Raw genomic sequence first — 24,568 nt, forward strand, 5'->3', positions numbered from 1 at the left:
CAAGAGATGCATTAGACCATTACATTATTGCCCCGCTGCTTGCCGATAACTAATATGACTAATAACCCCTGTAAAGAGGCATAAAAATGCAAGAGATGCATTAGACCATTACATTATTGCCCCGCTGCTTGCCTATAACTAATATGAGTAATAACCCCTGTAAAGAGGCATAAAAAGGCAAGAGATGCATTAGACCATTACATTATTGCCCCGCTGCTTGCCTATAACTAATATGACTAATAACCCCTGTAAAGAGGCATAAAAAGGCAAGAGATGCATCAGACCATTACATTATTGCCCCGCTGCTTGCCTATAACTAATAACCCCTGTAAAGAGGCATAAAAAAGCAAGAGATGCATTAGACCATTACATTATTGCCCCGCTGCTTGCCTATAACTAATATGACTAATAACCCCTGTAAAGAGGCATAAAAAGGCAAGAGATGCATCAGACCATTACATTATTGCCCCGTTGCTTGCCTATAACTAATAACCCCTGTAAAGAGGCATAAAAAGGCAAGAGATGCATTAGACCATTACATTATTGCCCCGCTGCTTGCCTATAACTAATATGACTAATAACCCCTGTAAAGAGGCATAAAAATGCAAGAGATACATCAGACCATTACATTATTGCCCCGCTGCTTGCCTATAACTAGTATGACTAATAACCCCTGTAAAGAGGCATAAAAAGGCAAGAGATGCATCAGACCATTACATTATTGCCCCGCTGCTTGCCTATAACTAATATGACTAATAACCCCTGTAAAGAGGCATAAAAAGGTGAGAGATGTATTAGACCATTACATTATTGCCCCGCTGCTTGCCTATAACTAATATGACTAATAACCCCTGTAAAGAGGCATAAAAATGCAAGAGATGCATTAGACCATTACATTATTGCCCCGCTGCTTGCCTATAACTAATATGACTAATAACCCCTGTAAAGAGGCATAAAAAGGCAAGAGATGCATTAGACCATTACATTATTGCCCCGCTGCTTGCCTATAACTAATATGACTAATAACCCCTGTAAAGAGGCATAAAAAGGCAAGAGATGCATCAGACCATTACATTATTGCCCCGCTGCTTGCCTATAACTAATAACCCCTGTAAAGAGGCATAAAAAGGCAAGAGATGCATCAGACCATTATATTATTGCCCCGTTGCTTGCCTATAACAAATATGACTAATAACCCCTGTAAAGAGGCATAAAAAGGCAAGAGATGCATTAGACCATTACATTATTGCCCCGCTGCTTGCCTATAACTAATATGACTAATAACCCCTGTAAAGAGGCATAAAAAGGCAAGAGATGCATCACACCATTACATTATTGCCCCGCTGCTTGCCTATAACTAATAACCCCTGTAAAGAGGCATAAAAAGGCAAGAGATGTATTAGACCATTACATTATTGCCCCGCTGCTTGCCTATAACTAATATGACTAATAACCCCTGTAAAGAGGCATAAAAAGGCAAGAGATGCATTAGACCATTACATTATTGCCCCGCTGCTTGCCTATAACTAATATGACTAATAACCCCTGTAAAGAGGCATAAAAAGGCAAGAGATGCATTAGACCATTACATTATTGCCCCGCTGCTTGCCTATAACTAATATGACTAATAACCCCTGTAAAGAGGCATAAAAAGGCAAGAGATGCATTAGACCATTACATTATTGCCCCGCTGCTTGCCTATAACTAATATGACTAATAACCCCTGTAAAGAGGCATAAAAAGGCAAGAGATGCATTAGACCATTACATTATTGCCCCGCTGCTTGCCTATAACTAATATGACTAATAACCCCTGTAAAGAGGCATAAAAAGGCAAGAGATGCATCAGACCATTACATTATTGCCCCGCTGCTTGCCTATAACTAATAACCCCTGTAAAGAGGCATAAAAAGGCAAGAGATGCATCAGACCATTATATTATTGCCCCGTTGCTTGCCTATAACAAATATGACTAATAACCCCTGTAAAGAGGCATAAAAAGGCAAGAGATGCATTAGACCATTACATTATTGCCCCGCTGCTTGCCTATAACTAATAACCCCTGTAAAGAGGCATAAAAAGGCAAGAGATGCATTAGACCATTACATTATTGCCCCGCTGCTTGCCTATAACTAGTATGACTAATAACCCCTGTAAAGAGGCATAAAAAGGCAAGAGATGCATCAGACCATTACATTATTGCCCCGCTGCTTGCCTATAACTAATATGACTAATAACCCCTGTAAAGAGGCATAAAAAGGCAAGAGATGTATTAGACCATTACATTATTGCCCCGCTGCTTGCCTATAACTAATATGACTAATAACCCCTGTAAAGAGGCATAAAAATGCAAGAGATGCATTAGACCATTACATTATTGCCCCGCTGCTTGCCTATAACTAACATGACTAATAACCCCTGTAAAGAGGCATAAAAAGGCAAGAGATGCATTAGACCATTACATTATTGCCCCGCTGCTTGCCTATAACTAATATGACTAATAACCCCTGTAAAGAGGCATAAAAAGGCAAGAGATGCATCAGACCATTACATTATTGCCCCGCTGCTTGCCTATAACTAATATGACTAATAACCCCTGTAAAGAGGCATAAAAAGGCAAGAGATGCATTAGACCATTACATTATTGCCCCGCTGCTTGCCTATAACTAATATCACTAATAACCCCTGTAAAGAGGCATAAAAATGCAAGAGATGTATTAGACCATTACATTATTGCCCCGTTGCTTGCCTATAACTAATATGACTAATAACCCCTGTAAAGAGGCATAAAAATGCAAGAGATGCATTAGACCATTACATTATTGCCCCGCTGCTTGCCTATAACTAATATGACTAATAACCCCTGTAAAGAGGCATAAAAAGGCAAGAGATGCATTAGACCATTACATTATTGCCCCGTTGCTTGCCTATAACTAATATGACTAATAACCCCTGTAAAGAGGCATAAAAAGGCAAGAGATGCATTAGACCATTACATTATTGCCCCGCTGCTTGCCTATAACTAATATGACTAATAATCCCTGTAAAGAGGCATAAAAATGCAAGAGATGCATTAGACCATTACATTATTGCCCCGCTGCTTGCCTATAACTAATATGACTAATAACCCCTGTAAAGAGGCATAAAAATGCAAGAGATGCATCAGACCATTACATTATTGCCCCGCTGCTTGCCTATAACTAATATGACTAATAACCCCTGTAAAGAGGCATAAAAATGCAAGAGATGCATTAGACCATTACATTATTGCCCCGCTGCTTGCCTATAACTAGTATGACTAATAACCCCTGTAAAGAGGCATAAAAATGCAAGAGATGCATTAGACCATTACATTATTGCCCCGCTGCTTGCCTATAACTAATATGACTAATAACCCCTGTAAAGAGGCATAAAAAGGCAAGAGATGCATCAGACCATTACATTATTGCCCCGCTGCTTGCCTATAACTAATATGACTAATAACCCCTGTAAAGAGGCATAAAAAGGCAAGAGATGCATTAGACCATTACATTATTGCCCCGCTGCTTGCCTATAACTAATATGACTAATAACCCCTGTAAAGAGGCATAAAAAGGCAAGAGATGCATCAGACCATTACATTATTGCCCCCGCTGCTTGCCTATAACTAATATGACTAATAACCCCTGTAAAGAGGCATAAAAAGGCAAAAGATGCATTAGACCATTACATTATTGCCCCGCTGCTTGCCTATAACTAATATGACTAATAACCCCTGTAAAGAGGCATAAAAAGGCAAGAGATGCATCAGACCATTACATTATTGCCCCGCTGCTTGCCTATAACTAATAACCCCTGTAAAGAGGCATAAAAAGGCAAGAGATGCATTAGACCATTACATTATTGCCCCGCTGCTTGCCTATAACTAATATGACTAATAACCCCTGTAAAGAGGCATAAAAAGGCAAGAGATGCATCAGACCATTACATTATTGCCCCGCTGCTTGCCTATAACTAATAACCCCTGTAAAGAGGCATAAAAGGCAAGAGATGCATTAGACCATTACATTATTGCCCCACTGCTTGCCTATAACTAATATGACTAATAACCCCTGTAAAGAGGCATAAAAAGGCAAGAGATGCATTAGACCATTACATTATTGCCCCGCTGCTTGCCTATAACTAACATGACTAATAACCCCTGTAAAGAGGCATAAAAAGGCAAGAGATGCATTAGACCATTACGTTATTGCCCCGCTGCTTGCCTATAACTAATATGACTAATAACCCCTGTAAAGAGGCATAAAAATGCAAGAGATGCATTAGACCATTACATTATTGCCCCGCTGCTTGCCTATAACTAATATGACTAATAACCCCTGTAAAGAGGCATAAAAATGCAAGAGATGCATTAGACCATTACATTATTGCCCCGCTGCTTGCCTATAACTAATATGACTAATAACCCCTGTAAAGAGGCATAAAAATGCAAGAGATGCATTAGACCATTACATTATTGCCCCGCTGCTTGCCTATAACTAATATGACTAATAACCCCTGTAAAGAGGCATAAAAAGGCAAGAGATGCATTAGACCATTACATTATTGCCCCGCTGCTTGCCTATAACTAATATGACTAATAACCCCTGTAAAGAGGCATAAAAAGGCAAGAGATGCATTAGACCATTACATTATTGCCCCGCTGCTTGCCTATAACTAATATGACTAATAACCCCTGTAAAGAGGCATAAAAAGGCAAGAGATGCATTAGACCATTACATTATTGCCCCGCTGCTTGCCTATAACTAATATGACTAATAACCCCTGTAAAGAGGCATAAAAATGCAAGAGATGCATTAGACCATTACATTATTGCCCCGCTGCTTGCCTATAACTAATATGACTAATAACCCCTGTAAAGAGGCATAAAAAGGCAAGAGATGCATTAGACCATTACATTATTGCCCCGCTGCTTGCCTATAACTAATATGACTAATAACCCCTGTAAAGAGGCATAAAAAGGCAAGAGATGTATTAGACCATTACATTATTGCCCCGCTGCTTGCCTATAACTAATATGACTAATAACCCCTGTAAAGAGGCATAAAAAGGCAAGAGATGCATTAGACCATTACATTATTGCCCCGCTGCTTGCCTATAACTAATATGACTAATAACCCCTGTAAAGAGGCATAAAAAGGCAAGAGATGTATTAGACCATTACATTATTGCCCCGCTGCTTGCCTATAACTAATATGACTAATAACCCCTGTAAAGAGGCATAAAAAGGCAAGAGATGCATTAGACCATTACATTATTGCCCCGTTGCTTGCCTATAACTAATAACTCCTGTAAAGAGGCATAAAAAGGCAAGAGATGCATTAGACCATTACATTATTGCCCCGTTGCTTGCCTATAACTAATATGACTAATAACCCCTGTAAAGAGGTTAAATACAAAGTTAAAAACAACTCCAGAAAAGCAATGCTCTACTGGGATCTAGCTAAACACATCTGCTAAGCCAATAACAGAAGGCATATGTCCATAGCCACCAATCACCAGCTAGCTCACAGTAGTACATTGCTGCTTGTGAGCATATCCAGGTATGCTTTTCAACAAAGGATACCAAAAAAATTATGTAAAGGTGTTAAAAGAACTAAATTGAATAGTTTCTTAACATTACACTTTCTATATGATCCATAAAAGCTTCATTTTTACTTTCATATCCTTTAAAGCAGACAGCCTCAAACTTGGCCCTCCAGAGGTTTTGTAACTACATTTCCCATGATGCTCAGCCAGCTGATATGCTTTAAAGCGACATTCTAATTTAACTTACAAGAGATCTGCAGGCACAGTAAAAAAAAATAGCATGGTGGTAGCAACCCTACTATTGTAGTTATAGGCAGCATAGAGTTGCCATAAGTCCAGGACAATTCGGGTTCCCATTTGTGAGTCTGGGTTTGAAACTGAATCAGACCCAGACATACACGTGTCCAGGTTTGGAGGGAAACAGTCACAGGCAAAAAACATTGTGCAATTGAAACATACTGAACACGCTTACAGTTAATTTTTCTCTTGCATATATTTGTCTTTGTGTGGGAGTGTGACTGGGTGTGTTAGTGTCTTTGTGTCTGTGTTTGTCAGTGTCTGTGAGTGTGAGTTTGTGTGGGAGTGTGTCTGTGTGTTTAAGTATCTTTGTTTCTGTGTTTGTCAGTGTCTGTGTGTGTGAGTTTGTGTGGGAGTGTGTCTGTGTGTGTAAGTGTCTTTGTGTCTGTGTTTGTCAGTGTCTGTGTGTGTGAGTTTGTGTGGGAGTGTGTCTGTGTGTGTAAGTGTCTTTGTGTCTGTGTTTGTCAGTGTCTGTGTTTGTCAGTGTCTGTGTGTGAGTTTGTGTGGGAGTGTGTCTGTGTGTGTAAGTGTCTTTGTGTCTGTGTTTGTCAGTGTCTGTGTGAGTTTGTGTGGGAGTGTCTGTGTTTGTAAGTGATTTTGTGTCTGTTTGTCAGTGTCTGTATGTGTGAGTTTGTGTGGGAGTGTGTCTGTGTGTGTAAGTGTCTTTGTGTCTGTGTTTGTCAGTGTGTCTGTGTGAGTGTGTCTGTGTGTGTAAGTGTCTTTGTGTCTGTGTTTGTCAGTGTCTGTGTGTGTGAGTTTGTGTGGGAGTGTGTCTGTGTGTGTAATTGTCTTTGTGTCTGTGTTTGTCAGTGTCTGTGTATGTGAGTGTGTGTGTGAAAGATTGAGTGTATCTGTGTGTGTGAGATCATTAGTGTCTTTGTGTGCGTGAGAGAGAGAGAGAATATGTGAGAGAGAATGTGTGTGAGAGAGAGTGTCTGTGTGTTAGTGAGAGAGAGAGAAAGAATGTGACCGAAAGAGACTATGTGTGTGAGAGAGCATATCTGTGTGTATGCATGAGAGAGAGAGAAAGAATGTGAGCGAAAGAGAGTATGTGTGAGAGAGAGTGTCTGTGTGTATGCATGAGAGAGAGAGAGAGAGAGAGAGAGAAAGAATGTGAACGAAAGAGAGTATGTGTGTGAGAGAGCGTGTCTGTGTGTATGCATGAGAGAGAGAGAGAGAGAGAGAGAGAGAGAGAGAGAGAGAAAGAATGTGAGCAAGAGAATGTGTGTGTGAGAGAGAGTGTCTGTGTGCAAGAAAGAGTATGGAGCCTATTTATCAAGTTCCGTATGGAGCTTGATGCCCCGTGTTTCTGGCGAGCCTTCAGGCAAATCAGAAACACAAGTCTGCTCTGAGGCGGCACACAGACATCGCCAAAAAAATTGGGTTGATTGACACCCCCTGCTGGCAGCCGATTGATGTGCGGTGGACATGATCCGCAATATCGGATCATGTCTGCTCGCACCATCTTAAATATGCCCCTATGTGTGTAAATGAGTGTGTCTTTGTGTGTGTGTGTGAGAGAGAAATAATGTATGTGAGAGAGAGTTTGTGTATGAGAGAGTGTGTGCGATAGAGAGTTTGTGTGTGAGAGAGAGTGTCTGTGGGTGTGAGAGAGTTTGTGTATGAGAGAGTGTGTGCGAGAGAGAGTTTGTGTGTGAGAGAGAGTGTCTGTGTGTGTGAGAGAGAGTTTGTGTGTGAGAGAGTGTGTGCGAGAGAGAGTCTGTGTGTGTGAGAGAGAGTGTCTGTGTGTGTGAGAGAGAGTAAGAATGTGTGCGAGAGAGAGTATGTGTGTGTGAGAGAGTTTGTGTGTGAGAAAGAGAGAGAGAATGTGAGAGAGAGTATGTGTGTGAGAGAGGAGAGAGAGTGTCTGTGTGTGTGAGAGAGAGTGTCTGTGTGTGTGAGAGAGAGTGTCTGTGTGTGTGAGAGAGAGAAAGAATTGTGAGCAAGAGAGAGTATGTGTACGAGAGAGAGTGTCTGTATGTATGTGTGAGAGAGAAAAAGAATGAGAGCAAGAGAGAGTATGTATATGAGAGAGTCTGTGTGTATGTGTGAGAGAAAAAGAATCGCCTAGATTACGAGTTTTGTCGGTAAAAACTTGCGGGGCTAACAAGCCTTTTTTTTCCAGCACTCCCTTAAGCCAACGCTGGTATTACGAGTTTTCTGAATGGCTGCGTTAGCCTCAGAAAAGTGAGCGTTGAGCCAAATTTAGCTCCACTTCAACCCTCAATACCAGCGTTGCTTACGGTAGCGGTAAGCTGGAAAAACGTGCTTGTGCACGATTCCCCCATAGGAAACAATGGGGCAGTTTGAGCTGAAAAAAAACCTAACACCTCCAAAAAAGCAGCGTTCAGCTCCTAACGCAGCCCCATTGTTTCCTATGGGAAAATACTTTCTAAGTCTACACCTAACACCCTAACATGAACCCCGAGTCTAAACACCCCTAATCTTACACTTATTAACCCCTAATCTGCCGCCCCCCGCTATAGCTGACACCTGCATTATACTATTAACCCCTAATCTGCCTCTCCGGACACCGCTGCCATCTACATTATCCCTATGAACCCCTAATCTGCTGCCCCCAACATCGCCGACACCTATATTAAATTTATTAACCCCTAATCTGCCCCCCCAACGTCGCCGCCACCTACCTACACTTATTAACCCCTAATCTGCCGACTGGACATCGCCGCCACTATAATAAATGTATTAACCCCTAAACCGCCGCACTCCCGCCTCGCAAACACTATAATACATTTTATTAACCCCTAATCTGCTCTCCCTAACATCGCCGCAACCTACCTACAATTATTAACCCCTAATCTCCCGCCCCCAACATCACCGCTACTATAATAAAGTTATTAACCCCTAAACCTAAGTCTAACCCTAACCCTAACACCCCCCTATCAGCCAATGGACCTCGCATTCTATTGACTGATCCAATCAGCCAATCGGATTGAACTTCAATCCGATTGGCTGATTACATCAGCCAATCGGATTTTTCCTACCTTAATTCCGATTGGCTGATAGAATCTTAAATTCTTGTAATATTTTTTTATTTTTGTAATTTAGTTTAGTTTATTTAATTGTATTTTATTTTAGAAAATTGTATTTAATTTATTTAATTAATTTATTGATAGTGTAGTGTTAGGTGTATTTGTAACTTAGGTTAGGATTTATTTGACAGGTAATTTTGTAATTATTTAACTAGGTAGTTATTAAATAGTTAATAACTATTTAATAGCTATTGTACCTAGTTAAAATAAATACAAAGTTGCCTGTAAAATAAATATAAATCCTAAAATAGCTACAATGTAACTATTAGTTATATTGTATCTATCTTATGGTTTATTTTATAGGTAAGTATTTATTTTTAAATAATTATAGTAAATTTATTTTGTTTTATTTAAATTATATTTAACTTAGGGGGGTGTTAGGGTTAGGGTTAGACTTAGGTTTAGGGGTTAATAACTTTATTATAGTTGCGGCGACATTGGGGCGGGAGATTAGGGGTTAATAATTGTAGGTAGGTTGCGGCGATGTTAGGGAGGGCAGATTAGGGGTTAATAAAATTTATTATAGTGTTTGCGAGGCAGGAGTGCGGTGGTTTAGGGGTTAATACATTTATTATAGTGGCGGCGATGTCTGGTCGGCAGATTAGGGGTTAATAAGTGTAGGTAGGTGGCGGTGACGTGGGGGGCAGATTAGGGGTTAATAAATTTAATATAGGTGTCGGCGATGTTAGGGACAGCAGATTAGGGGTTCATAGCTATAATGTAGGTGGCGGCGGTGTCTGGTCGGCAGATTAGGGGTTAAATAATTTATTATAGTGTTTGCGATGTGGGGGGGGCTAGGTTTAGGGGTTAATAGGTAGTTTATGGGTGTTAGTGTACTTTGTAGCACTGTAGTTCAGAGCTTTATGTTCCGGCGTTAGCCCATAAAACTCTTAACTACTGACTTTTAAATGCGGTAGGAGTCTTGGAGGTAGAGGCTCTACCGCTCACTTTCTCCAAGACTCGTAATACCAGCGTTAGGCAAATCCCATTAAAAAGATAGGATACGCAATTGACGTAAGGGGATTTGCGGTAGCCTCGAGTCGCAGAAGAAAAGTGAGCGGTAGACCTGTACCTGCCATACTCGTAATACCAGCGGGCGTTAAAAAGCAGCGTTGGGACCTCTCAACGCTGCTTTTTAAGGCTAACGCAAAACTCGTAATCTCGAATGTGAGCAAGAAAGAGTATGTGTATGAGAGAGAGTGTCTGTGTGTGTGAGAGAGAGAGAAAGAATATGAGCAAGAGAGAGTATATGTGTGAGAGAGAGTGTATGTGTGTGTGTGAGAGAGAGAAAGAATTTGAGCAAGAGAGAGTATGTGTATGAGAGAGAGTGTATATGTGAGAGAGAGAAAGAATATGAGCAAGAGAGAGTATGTGTATGAGAGAGAGTGTCTGTGTGTGTGAGAGAGAGAGAAAGAATTTGAGCAAGAGAGAGTATGTGTATGAGAGAGAGTGTATGTGTGTGTGTGAGAGAGAGAAAGAATTTGAGCAAGAGAGAGTATATGTGTGAGAGAGAGTGTCTGTGTGTGAGAGAGAGAGAAAGAATGTGAGCAAGAGAGAGTATGTGTATGAGAGAGAGTGTATATGTGTGTGAGAGAGAGAGAAAGAATGTGAGCAAGACAGAGTATGTGTGTGAGAGTCTGTGTGTGTGAGAGAGAGAAAGAAAGAATTTGAGCAAGAGAGAGTATGTGTATGAGAGAGAGTGTATATGTGAGAGAGAGAAAGAATATGAGCAAGAGAGAGTATGTGTATGAGAGAGAGTGTATATGTGAGAGAGAGAAAGAATATGAGCAAGAGAGAGTATGTGTATGAGAGAGAGTGTATATGTGAGAGAGAGAAAGAATATGAGCAAGAGAGAGTATGTGTATGAGAGAGAGTGTCTGTGTGTGTGAGAGAGAGAGAAAGAATGTGAGCAAGAGAGAGTATGTGTATGAGAGAGAGTGTGTGTGTGAGAGAGAGAAAGAATGTGAGCAAGACAGAGTATGTGTGTGAGAGAGAGTGTATTTGTGTGTGAGAGAGAGAGAAAGAATGTGAGCAAGATAGAGTATGTGTGTGTGAGAGAGAGAGAGAAAGAATGTGAGCAAGACAGAGTATGTGTGTGAGAGAGAGTGTATTTGTGTGTGAGAGAGAGAGAAAGAATGTGAGCAAGACAGAGTATGTGTGTGAGAGAGAGTGTATTTGTGTGTGAGAGAGAGAGAAAGAATGTGAGCAAGAGAGAGTATGTGTGTGAGAGAGAGTGTATGTGTGTGTGTGAGAGAGAGAAAGAATTTGAGCAAGAGAGAGTATATGTGTGAGAGAGAGTGTCTGTGTGTGAGAGAGAGAGAAAGAATTTGAGCAAGAGAGAGTATGTGTATGAGAGAGAGTGTATATGTGAGAGAGAGAAAGAATTTGAGCAAGAGAGAGTATGTGTATGAGAGAGAGTGTATGTGTGTGTGTGAGAGAGAGAAAGAATTTGAGCAAGAGAGAGTATATGTGTGAGAGAGAGTGTCTGTGTGTGAGAGAGAGAGAAAGAATGTGGGCAAAAGAGAGAGTATGTGTGTGAGAGAGAGAAAGAAAGAATTTGAGCAAGAGAGAGTATGTGTATGAGAGAGAGTGTATGTGTGTGTGTGAGAGAGAGAAAGAATTTGAGCAAGAGAGAGTATATGTGTGAGAGAGAGTGTCTGTGTGTGAGAGAGAGAGAAAGAATGTGGGCAAAAGAGAGAGTATGTGTGTGAGAGAGAGAAAGAAAGAATTTGAGCAAGAGAGAGTATGTGTATGAGAGAGAGTGTATATGTGAGAGAGAGAAAGAATTTGAGCAAGAGAGAGTATGTGTGAGAGAGTGTCTGTGTGTGAGAGACAGAAAGAAAGAATTTGAGCAAGAGAGAGTATGTGTGTATGTGTGAGAGAGAGAAAGAATATGAGCAAGAGAGAGTGTATGTGTGAGAGAGAAAAAGAATGTGTGCGAGAGAGAGTGTATGTGTGAGAGAGAGTGTCTGTGTGTATGTGTGAGAGAGAAAAAGAATGTGAGCAAGAGAGAGCATATGTGTGAGAGAGAGTGTCTTTGAGGCCTACTTATCAAGCAGTCCACTTACTTGCATTCGACGGCACCAATACGCTCGCCTGACATCGTCTAACATCGCTGCTGCAGACCTGAATACGTTCTCCATAGTTACCAAAAAAGCTGTCAAAAAGCCGCGCGCCAAGTACGGGGCGATGAGCAGCGGACTGTTGTTAACTAACAATCATCGATCTTGCTGCTCTTCGGCTTTTTCACAGCTTTATTTGTATACTGTCACTAAGCACCCACACTATACTAAACTGTTTAACCCCTATCCCGCCGCTCCCGGACCCCGCCGCAACTAAATAAAGTTATTAACCCCTAAACCAAAACTCCCGGAGCCCACCACCACTCTAATAAACTTATTAACCCCTATTCCTCCGCTTGCGGAGCCCACCGCCACCTACATTATACTTATTAACCCCTAATCTGCCACCCCCTACACCGCCGCCACCTTCATAAAGTTATTAACCCCTATCCTGCAGCTCCCGGAGCCCACCGCAACTAAATAAATGTATTAACCCCTAAACCGCCAGCCCCCCACATCGCCATAAACTAAATTAACCTATTAACCCCTAAACCTAACAACCCGCTAACTTTATATTAAATATTAACTCATCCCTATCTTATAATAAATTTAAATTTACCTTTAGATTTAAATTAAACTATATTAAACTAATAATTAACCTACCCTAAATGTTATACTAAAATTACATTAAACTATATTAAACCAATAATTAACCTATTCTAACTATTATAATAAAATTACATTAAACTATATTAAACTAATAATTAATCTTCACTAACTGTTATAATAAAATTACATTAAACTATCTTAAATTAATAATTAATCTAACCTAACTTTTATACTAAAATTACATTAAACTACAAATTAAAACAACTATATTATATATTTAAAAACCTAGCCCTAATCAAATAATTTAAATCTACACTAAAAAAATTACTAAATTACCAAAAACTAACAACTAAGTTACAAAAAATAACAAACACTAAGTTACACAAAAAAATAAACACTAAGTTACAAAAAAGAAGGATGGATGTCAGATCTTCAAAACTGTAAGTAAATCTTCTGGGGTTAGTGTTAGGATTTTTTAAGGGTTTATTGGGTGGGCTTTAGTTTTAGATTAGGACTTGGGCTGCAATAGAGCTAAATGCCCTTTTAAGGGCAATGCCCATCCAAATGCCCTTTTCAGGGCAATGGGGAGCTTAGTTTTTTTTAGTTAGCATTTTATTTGGGGGGTTGGTTGTGTGGGTGGTGGGTTTTACTGTTGGAGCTATTTGTATTTTTTTTTACACGTAAAAGAGCTGATTACTTTGGGGCAATGCCCCGCAAAAGGCCCTTTTAAGGGCTATTGGTAGTTTATTGTAAGCTAGGGTTTTTTTATTTTGGGGGGCTTTTTTATTTTCATAGGGCCCTTAGATTAGGTGTAATTAGTTTAAAGCTTTGATAATTTCTTTTTTCTTTTTTGTAACTTAGTGTTTATTGTTTTGTGCAACTTAGTGTTTGTTATTTTTTGTAATTTAGTTGTTAGTTTTTGGTAACTTAGTAATTGTTTAGTGTAGGTTTAAATTATTTGAGTAGGGTTAGGTTTTTAAATATATAATATAGTTGTTTTAATTTGTAGTTTTATGTAATTTTAGTATAAAAGTTAGTGTATATTAACTATTAGTTTAATATAGTTTAATGTAATTTTATTATAATAGAATAGGTTAATTATTAATTTAATATAGTATTATTTAAATCTAAAGGTAAGTTTAAATTTATTATAAGATAGGGATGAGTTAATATTTAATATACAGTTAGCGGGTTGTTAGGTTTAGGGGTTAATAGGTTAATTTAGTTTATGACGATGTGGGGGGCTGGCGGTTTAGGGGTTAATACATTTATTTAGTTGCGGGGGGCTCCAGGAGCGGTAGGATAGGGGTTAATAACTTTATGTAGGGGGCAATCCAATACCATACATGAATACAGCACCACTAATAGTGCACGGTGGTGAGGTAAAACTGCAACTCCTCTGTATAATGTAAAAATACATAAAGTTCACCAGCACTGTTTGGATAAAATATTCATCTTTTATTGAAGATCCTTAAAAATAGCAACGTTTTGTGACCATATATCACTTAATCATGCTCTGTGTTACACATTGACAAGTTGTTCCTTTTAAGCATTCAATTTCTCGCGCCAAACTCTTCCAACAGTGGGCTCTCAGCGCCATCTGCTGGCATATTCTTTAAACAACATCTTATGATACTTATTGTAACAACCTATGCAACATTAAAAACAAAATATCACTGAATGTGCACATTTTAAGCAGCAATAGATATTATGTATCCTAGATCTATGAGACTCTGTATAGTGAAACAACAATTTATACATATATTAGATAAGGGTAACTAGATCTACCAGAATTTTATTGAAGTTTTTTGGAAAAAATTCGGATTTTTTTTTTTGCATATAGTGAGATAGATGCGGCTCGCATCACGGCCTTAGCAAGAGGATCTAGGGACTTTTTGAGATCAGTTCCGTCAGAGACGGTAGGAAAAGAGTATGAGGCATTAAAAATGAAATTGATGACGTGGGACCTCCATGCCACTACCCTAGTGGAGTATTATACGGTAAGGAGGATCCCTCGGGGCCTCAGAATGCATACCTGCCCAATCTTACTGAAAGAAAATAAAAGTTACTATGACCGGTTCGAAGCTATACTTAACAAATGTTCCCTGGATCTGATGGTGTGTACGGTGGAGGCCTTACTGAATGAAATTGAGCTACAAACAGAGGTGTCTAAGAAACAGAGAGCGGAACTAATAGCTGCACTTACCCAAGAGGAAGTCGAGAGCTTCGATAAGAAGACAGAGGAGAAGATCCAAGTCGAACAACCTAACCCTCATCAAGGAGATCAAGCGGAAAAAATTCCAGCGCGACGAAGATGACTACAAAATGGGGAGAGTTTACAAATAGCGTGGTGGTCCCCATGGTAACCGGAACGTCAACAGATTCAGAGGCCGGGAGAGAGCCAATCAGAGGAGACCGCAGCAGACAGGTACCTAGGAATGGGTCTGACCGAGAACAGTTACTCAAACAAAGAGAAATGTGGTGGATTTTTAAAATGGAATCCATGGCACCAAAAGGGTTAAATAGGGATTTTGACCTATCATGTTTCTTGTAATCTATTCCCAATTTTCTCTAAAAAAAAATGTTTCCAAATTTTTTCCAAAAAACTTCAATAAAATTCTGGCAGATCTAGTTACCATTATCTATGTATAAATTGTTGTTTCACTATACAGAGTCTCATAGATCTAGGATACATAATATCTATTGCTGCTTAAAATGTGCACATTCAGTGATATTTTGTTTTTAATGTTGCATAGGTTGTTACAATAAGTATCATAAGATGTTGTTTAAAGAATATGCCAGCAGATGGCGCTGAGAGCCCACTGTTGGAAGAGTTTGGCGCGAGAAATTGAATGCTTAAAAGGAACAACTTGTCAATGTGTAACACAGAGCATGATTAAGTGATATATGGTCACAAAACGTTGCTATTTTTAAGGATCTTCAAAAAAAGATGAATATTTTATCCAAACAGTGCTGGTGAACTTTATGTATTTTTATGTAGGGGGCGGCAGATTAGGGGTTAATAAGTATAATGTAGGTGGCGGCGGTATAGGGGGCGGCAGATTAGGGGTTAATAAGTATAATGTAGGTGGCGGCGGTATAGGGGGCGGCAGATTAGGGGTTAATAAGTATAATGTAGGTGGCGGCGGTATAGGGGGCGGCAGATTAGGGGTGTTTAGACTCGGGTTTACATGTTAGGGTGTTAGGTGTAAACGTTACTTTATTCTTCCATAGGAATTAATGGGATATCGGGCAGCAGCGAACATAGGCTTTCGCTGCTTTCAGACTCCCATTGATTCCTATGGCATCCGCCGCCTCAAGGGCGGCGGATTGAAAACCAGGTACACTGGGCCGGAATAGTGCCGAGCGTACCTGCTAGGAATTTGTTAACAAGCAAAAGTAGTCAGATAGTGCAGAATTTGCATTCGGAAAATCTGTAGTGAGAAAGAATGTGAGCAAGAGAGATTATGTGTGTGAAAGAGTGTCTTTGTGTGTGTGTGTGTGTGTGAGAGAGAATGTGAGCGAGAGAGAGTATGTGTGTGACAGCGTGTCTTTGTGAGTGTGTGTGAGAGAGAGAATGTATGCAGGAGAGAGTATGTGTGTGTGAGAGAGAAAGAATGTGAGCAAGAGAGATTATGTGTGTGAAAGAGTGTCTTTGTGTGTGTGTGTGAGAGAATGTGAGAGAGAGAGAGTATGTGTGTGACAGCGTGTCTTTGTGTGTGTGTGTGTGTGTGTGTGTGAGAGAATGTGAGCGAGAGAGAGTATGTGTGTGACAGCGTGTCTTTGTGAGTGTGTGTGAGAGAGAGAATGTATGCAGGAGAGAGTATGTGTGTGTGAGAGAGAAAGAATGTGAGCAAGAGAATTTGTGTGAGAGAGAGTCTGTGTGTGAGTGAGAGAAAGAATGTGAGTGAGAGAGAGTGTGTGTATGAGAGAGAGTGTCTGTGTGTGAGAGAGAGAAAGAATGTGAGCAAGAGAATGTGTGTGAGAGAGAGTCTGTGTGTGTGTGAGTGAGGGAAAGAATGTGAGTGAGAGAGAGTATGTGTGTGAGAGTGTCTTTATGTGTGTGTGTGAGAGAGAAAGAATGTGTATGAGAGAGTTTGTGTGTGAAAGACAGAAAGAATGTGTGTGAGAGAGAGAGTATGTGTGTGTGTGAGAGAGAGAAAGAATGTGAGCAAGAGAATGGGTGTGTGAGAGAGTCTGTGTGTGAGAGAGAGTCTGTGTGTGTGTGTGTGAGGGAAAGAATGTGAGTGAGAGAGAGTTTGTGTGTGAAAGAGAGAAAGAATGTGAGCAAGAGAATGGGTGTGTGAGAGAGTCTGTGTGTGAGCGAGAGAGAGTATGTGTGAGAGAGAGTGTCTTTGTGTGTGTGTGTGTGTGAGAGAGAGAGAGAATTTGAGCAAGAGAGAGCATGGGGGCCTATTTATCAAGCTCCGAAAGGGCTTGACGGCCCGTGTTTCTGGTGAGCCTGCAGGCTCGCCAGAAACAGCAGTTATGAAGCAGCGGTCACAAAGACCGCTGCTCCATAACCTGTCCGGCTGCTCTGAGCAGGCGGATGCACATCTCCGGAAATCAACCAGATCGAGTACGATCGGGTTGATTAACACCCCCCTGCTGGCGGCCCATTGGCCGCGAGTCTGCAGGGGGCGGCCTTGCACCAGCAGCTCTTGTGAGCTGCTGGTGCAATGCTGAATATGGAGAGTATATTGCTCTCCGTATTCTGGGAGGTCTGGCGGGCCTGATCCACACTGTCGGATCAGGTCCGCCAGACCTTGTTAAATAGAGGCCCAAGTATGAGAGAGAGTGTGTTTGTGTGAGAGAAGGAAAGAATGTGTGCAAGAGAGAGTATGTGTGAGAGAGAGAGTTTGTGTGTGAAAGAGAGAAGGAATGTGTGCAAGAGAGAGTATTTGTATGAGGGAGAGTATCTGTGTGTGAGAGAGAAAGAATGAGAGCGAGAGAGAGTATGTGTGTGAGAAAGTGTCTTTGTGTGTGTGTGTGAGAGAGAGAGAGAATGTGAGCAAGAGAAAGTATGTGTGAGAGAGAGTGTCTTTCTGTGTGTGAGAGAGAGAAAAAATGTGTGCAAGAGAGAGTATGTGTATGAGAGAGAGTTTGTGTGTGAAAGAGAGTGTCTGTGTGTGTGAGAGAAAGAATGTGTGCAAGAGAGAGTATTTGTGTGAGGGAGAGTGTCTGTGTGTGAGAGAGAAAGAGCGAGAGAGAGTATGGCCTCTATTTATCAAAGTCTGGCGGACTTGATCCGACAGTGCGGATCAGGTCCGCCAGACCTCGCTGAATACGGAGAGCTGCTGGTGCAAGGCCGCCCCCTGCAGAATCGCGGTCAATCGGCTGCCAGCAGGGAGGTGTCAATCAACCCCATCGTACTTGATTGGGTTGAATTGCGGGAGAGAGAGAGAGAATGTGTGCAGGAGAGAGTATGTGTGTGTGAGAGAGAGAAAAAATGGGAGCAAGAGAATGTGTGTGTGAGAGAGTCTGTGTGTGTGTGAGAGAGTCTGTGTGTGTGTGAGAGAGAGAAAGAATGTGAGCAAGAGAATGTGTGTGTGAGAGAGTCTGTGCGTGTGAGAGAGAGAAAGAATGTGAGCAAGAGAATGTGTGTGAGAGTCTGTGTGTGTGTGAGAGAGAAAGAATGTGAGAGAGAGTATGTGTGTGAGAGAGAGTGTCTTTGTGAGTGCGTGTGAGAGCGAGAATATGTGCAGGAGAGAGTATGTGTGTGAGAGAGAGAGAATGTGAGCAAGAGAATGTGTGTGTGAGAGTCTGTGTGTGTGAGAGAGAGAAAGAATGTGAGCAAGAGAATGTGTGTGAGAGTCTGTGTGTGTGAGAGAGAGAGAATGTGAGCAAGAGAATGTGTGTGTGAGAGAGTCTGTGTGTGTGTGTGTGTGAGAGAGAGAGAGAGAGAGAGAGAGAGAATGTGAGCGAGAGAGAGTATGTGTGTGAGAGAGAGTGTCTTTGTGTGTGCGTGAGAGAGAGAAAGAATGTGAGCAAGAGAGGGTATGTGTGTGAGAGAGAGTTTGTGTGTGAAAGAGAGAGAGAATGTGTCCGAGAGAGTATGTGTTTGTGAGAGAAAGAATGTGAGCAAGAGAAAGTGTGTGTGTGAGAGAGCCTGTGTGTGTGTGTGAGCGAGAGAGAGTATGTGTGTGAGAAAGGGTGTCTTTGTGTGTGCGTGAGAGAGAGAAAGAATGTGTGCAAGAGAAAGTATTTGTGTGAGGGAGAGTGTCTGTGTGAGTGTGAGAGAGAGAAAGAATGAGAGCGAGAGAGAGTATGTGTGTGAGAGTGTCTTTGTGTGTGTGTATGTGAGAGAGTGTCTTTGTGTGTGTGTGAGAGAGAGAGAAAGCATGTGTGCGAGAGAGAGTGTCTGTGTGTATGTGTGAGAGAGAGTGTCTTTGTGTGTGTGTGTGAGAGAGAAATAATGTGTGTGAGAGAGACTATGTGTGTGAGAGAGAGTTTGTGTGTGTGAGAGAGAAAGAATGTGTGGAAGAGAGAGTACTTGTGTGAGAGAGTGTCTTTGTCTGTGTGTGAAAGAGAAAGAATGTGAGCAAAAGAGAGTATGTGTGTGAGAGAGTGTCTTTGTGTGTGTGTGTGTGTGTGTGTGTGAGAGAGAGAGAGAGAGAGAGAGAGAGAGAGAGAGTGTCTTTGTGTGTGTGTATGTGTGTGAGAGTTTGTGTGTGAGAGAGAGTTTGTGTGTGAGAGAGAGTTTGTGTGTGAGAGAGAGTTTGTGTGTGAGAGAGAGTTTGTGTGTGAGAGAGAGAGAGTGTCTTTGTGTGTGTGTATGTGTGTGAGAGTTTGTGTGTGAGAGAGAGTTTGTGTGTGAGAAAGTGTGTATGAGAGAGTGTGTGTGAGCTATAGAGTGTGTAAGAGTGTAAATATCTATGTGTGAGTTGGTGTTTACGTATGTGCTATTATACATAGGGGCATATTTATCAAGCTCTGTATGGCACTTGGCGCCCCGTGTTTCTGGCGAGCCTTCAGGCGAAAGATCGCTGCTCCATAACCTGACCGCCTGCTCTGAAGCGGCGGACAGAAATTGCCAGAAATCAACCCAATCGAATACGATTGGGTTGATTGACAGCCCCTGCTAGCAAATCTGCAGGGGGCGGTATTGCACCAGCAGTTCACAAGAACTGCTGGTGCAATGATAAATACAGAGAGCGTATGCTGTCAGCATTTATCGATGTGCAGCGGACATGGTACACTATATCGGATCATGTCCACTCGCACCATCTTAAATAGGCCCCATAGTGTGTTGCACACATGCCTATTGAAGTATGTAGGGTATGTTACTTATCACGCACATTCTGTGTGAGCGTTTTTAATTCTCACGTCTAACCTATTTTGTTGTAGATTCAATACTAACGTTTTCTTCTGATTGGGCCAACTGAGATAATTTGTTCTTTGGGATCCTGTGCATAGTCACTGGCAATCCTGGAGTTCTGTGGACAGTTCTGACAAAGAGGAGATAATATAGAAACACAAAAATACATTTTTAGCACAAACAGCCACAAACATCTGCAACATTCATAAGTTTTATACAGGGAAATCATTAATCAAATACTGTTACATTTCTGGGGAATTTACACCAGGCTTTTTTCAAAGGTTATGGAGAAATTGCAGGCAATAATGAACGTATCCTTACATGATAGCACACATTGTAGTTAGGCAAACTGCCAAGCAAATCTTTGTTTTTATTATTAATGTTAAGCTATTAAAAAGGTGTTTAATTCTGTTCCCTCTCTGCATGAGCATAGCCACATACAGTAAGGTCGTGCAGTCTCAGTGACTAACACACAGCTTTTATAACCATATGTATAGCCACATACAGTAAGGTTGTGCAGTCTCAGTGACTAACACACAGCTTTTATAACCATATGTATAGCCACATACAGTAAGGTTGTGCAGTCTCAGTGACTAACACACAGCTTTTATAACCATATGTATAGCCACATACAGTAAGGTTGTGCAGTCTCAGTGACTCACACACAGCTTTTATAACCATATGTATAGCCACATACAGTAAGGTTGTGCAGTCTCAGTGACTCACACACAGCTTTTATAACCATATGTATAGCCACATACAGTAAGGTCGTGCAGTCTCAGTGACTAACACACAGCTTTTATAACCATATGTATAGCCAAATACAGTAAGGTTGTGCAGTCTCAGTGACTAACACACAGCTTTTATAACCATATGTATAGCCAAATACAGTAAGGTTGTGCAGTCTCAGTGACTAACACACAGCTTTTATAACCATATGTATAGCCACATACAGTAAGGTTGTGCAGTCTCAGTGACTAACACACAGGTTTTATAACCATATGTATAGCCACATACAGTAAGGTTGTGCAGTCTCAGTGACTAACACACAGCTTTTATAACCATATGTATAGCCACATACAGTAAGGTCGTGCAGTCTCAGTGACTAACACACAGGTTTTATAACCATATGTATAGCCACATACAGTAAGGTCGTGCAGTCTCAGTGACTAACACACAGCTTTTATAACCATATGTATAGCCACATACAGTAAGGTCGTGCAGTCTCAGTGACTAACACACAGGTTTTATAACCATATGTATAGACACATACAGTAAGGTTGTGCAGTCTCAGTGACTAACACACAGCTTTTATAACCATATGTATAGCCAAATACAGTAAGGTCGTGCAGTCTCAGTGACTAACACACAGCTTTTATAACCATATGTATAGCCACATACAGTAAGGTCGTGCAGTCTCAGTGACTAACACACAGGTTTTATAACCATATGTATAGCCACATACAGTAAGGTTGTGCAGTCTCAGTGACTAACACACAGCTTTTATAACCATATGTATAGCCACAAACAGTAAGGTCGTGCAGTCTCAGTGACTAACACACAGCTTTTATAACCATATGTATAGCCAAATACAGTAAGGTTGTGCAGTCTCAGTGACTAACACACAGCTTTTATAACCATATGTATAGCCACATACAGTAAGGTCGTGCAGTCTCAGTGACTAACACACAGCTTTTATAACTATATGTATAGCCACATACAGTAAGGTTGTGCAGTCTCAGTGACTAACACACAGGTTTTATAACCATATGTATAGCCACATACAGTAAGGTTGTGCAGTCTCAGTGACTAACACACAGGTTTTATAACCATATGTATAGCCAAATACAGTAAGGTCGTGCAGTCTCAGTGACTAACACACAGCTTTTATAACCATATGTATAGCCACATACAGTAAGGTTGTGCAGTCTCAGTGACTAACACACAGCTTTTATAACCATATGTATAGCCACATACAGTAAGGTCGTGCAGTCTCAGTGACTAACACACAGGTTTTATAACCATATGTATAGCCACATACAGTAAGGTTGTGCAGTCTCAGTGACTAACACACAGGTTTTATAACCATATGTATAGCCACATACAGTAAGGTTGTGCAGTCTCAGTGACTAACACACAGGTTTTATAACCATATGTATAGCCACATACAGTAAGGTTGTGCAGTCTCAGTGACTAACACACAGGTTTTATAACTATATGTATAGCCACATACAGTAAGGTTGTGCAGTCTCAGTGACTAACACACAGGTTTTATAACTATATGTATAGCCACATACAGTAAGGTCGTGCAGTCTCAGTGACTAACACACAGGTTTTATAACTATATGTATAGCCACATACAGTAGGGTCGTGCAGTCTCAGTGACTAACACACAGGTTTTATAACCATATGTATAGCCACATACAGTAAGGTCGTGCAGTCTCAGTGACTAACACACAGCTTTTATAACTATATGTATAGCCACATACAGTAAGGTTGTGCAGTCTCAGTGACTAACACACAGCTTTTATAACTATATGTATAGCCACATACAGTAAGGTTGTGCAGTCTCAGTGACTAACACACAGCTTTTATAACCATATGTATAGCCACATACAGTAAGGTCGTGCAGTCTCAGTGACTAACACACAGGTTTTATAACCATATGTATAGCCAAATACAGTAAGGTTGTGCAGTCTCAGTGACTAACACACAGGTTTTATAACTATATGTATAGCCACATACAGTAAGGTTGTGCAGTCTCAGTGACTAACACACAGGTTTTATAACTATATGTATAGCCACATACAGTAAGGTTGTGCAGTCTCAGTGACTAACACACAGGTTTTATAACTATATGTATAGCCACATACAGTAAGGTCGTGCAGTCTCAGTGACTAACACACAGGTTTTATAACTATATGTATAGCCACATACAGTAAGGTCGTGCAGTCTCAGTGACTAACACACAGGTTTTATAACTATATGTATAGCCACATACAGTAAGGTCGTGCAGTCTCAGTGACTCACACACAGCTTTTATAACCATATGTATAGCCACATACAGTAAGGTCGTGCAGTCTCAGTGACTAACACACAGGTTTTATAACTATATGTATAGCCACATACAGTAAGGTTGTGCAGTCTCAGTGACTAACACACAGGTTTTATAACTATATGTATAGCCACATACAGTAAGGTCGTGCAGTCTCAGTGACTAACACACAGGTTTTATAACTATATGTATAGCCACATACAGTAAGGTTGTGCAGTCTCAGTGACTAACACACAGGTTTTATAACCATATGTATAGCCACATACAGTAAGGTCGTGCAGTCTCAGTGACTAACACACAGGTTTTATAACCATATGTATAGCCACATACAGTAAGGTTGTGCAGTCTCAGTGACTAACACACAGGTTTTATAACTATATGTATAGCCAAATACAGTAAGGTTGTGCAGTCTCAGTGACTAACACACAGCTTTTATAACCATATGTATAGCCACATACAGTAAGGTCGTGCAGTCTCAGTGACTAACACACAGGTTTTATAACTATATGTATAGCCACATACAGTAAGGTTGTGCAGTCTCAGTGACTAACACACAGGTTTTATAACCATATGTATAGCCACATACAGTAAGGTCGTGCAGTCTCAGTGACTAACACACAGGTTTTATAACCATATGTATAGCCACATACAGTAAGGTCGTGCAGTCTCAGTGACTAACACACAGGTTTTATAACTATATGTATAGCCACATACAGTAAGGTTGTGCAGTCTCAGTGACTAACACACAGGTTTTATAACCATATGTATAGCCACATACAGTAAGGTTGTGCAGTCTCAGTGACTAACACACAGGTTTTATAACCATATGTATAGCCACATACAGTAAGGTTGTGCAGTCTCAGTGACTCACACACAGGTTTTATAACCATATGTATAGCCACATACAGTAAGGTTGTGCAGTCTCAGTGACTAACACACAGCTTTTATAACCATATGCAGTCAAATTGAATTGCACAGGCAGGACTCCCCTGATGGTACAGGAAGGCAGGAAAATTAACGTTTTTTATTGTTTAACACAAATTGTTTTTCTGTTTTGAAAATTCAACACAGGTGAAGTCATTTATTATAACTTTCGGTTTCGCATAAAGGAAGATTAAAGTTATTTTATATGTGCATAATAAATGTAATCAATTAGGCACTTTATTTGTCTAAACAATTTATAAACATTTAAAGCTGTTGTTATTTTTTTTTCAGTAGAATTTGCAGGAGTTTGCTATTTCAGAGAGGTCCAGGGATATCCCTTGAAAAGTCTGTTCAGCAACATGTTTATCTCCTTTGCTGTGGCTAATTAGGGACAGATATCTATCCGCTCCTGCACTGATATAAGCCGTTAACATGGGATAATGAAAAAAGAATTACAAAGAAAAACTAAAGGAAAATCTGTTAAAATACACAATGAAATGCACTGTCGTTTGTACTATTCTTTAAGGGATATGAAATCCAACAACTCTGTGATTCAGACAGAGCAAGCAGTATTAAAGGGACATTCCAGCCAACATTACAATGCACATAGATTTATTACATCTTTGAATAGAAACATATTTACAATATAAATGTATTAGCAAAAATGCTTCTAGTAAAAGTTA

The 24,568-nt window shown here is 40.5% G+C and overlaps 1 protein-coding gene across 1 annotated transcript in view; it reads right to left on the reverse strand.

Moving 5' to 3' along the window:
• The window catches only part of TECTA (tectorin alpha), a 465,600-nt gene that overhangs the window by 12,254 nt on the left and 428,778 nt on the right, over positions 1-24,568 (reverse strand). Inside the window, exon 21 of the mRNA XM_053691581.1 lies at positions 19,949-20,036. Coding sequence (XP_053547556.1) covers positions 19,949-20,036 — 88 coding nt within the window. The remainder of the gene's footprint in view (positions 1-19,948; positions 20,037-24,568) is intronic.

This window comes from Bombina bombina, chromosome 8, assembly GCF_027579735.1.
Source record: "Bombina bombina isolate aBomBom1 chromosome 8, aBomBom1.pri, whole genome shotgun sequence".
Taxonomy (NCBI): Eukaryota; Metazoa; Chordata; class Amphibia; order Anura; family Bombinatoridae; genus Bombina; species Bombina bombina.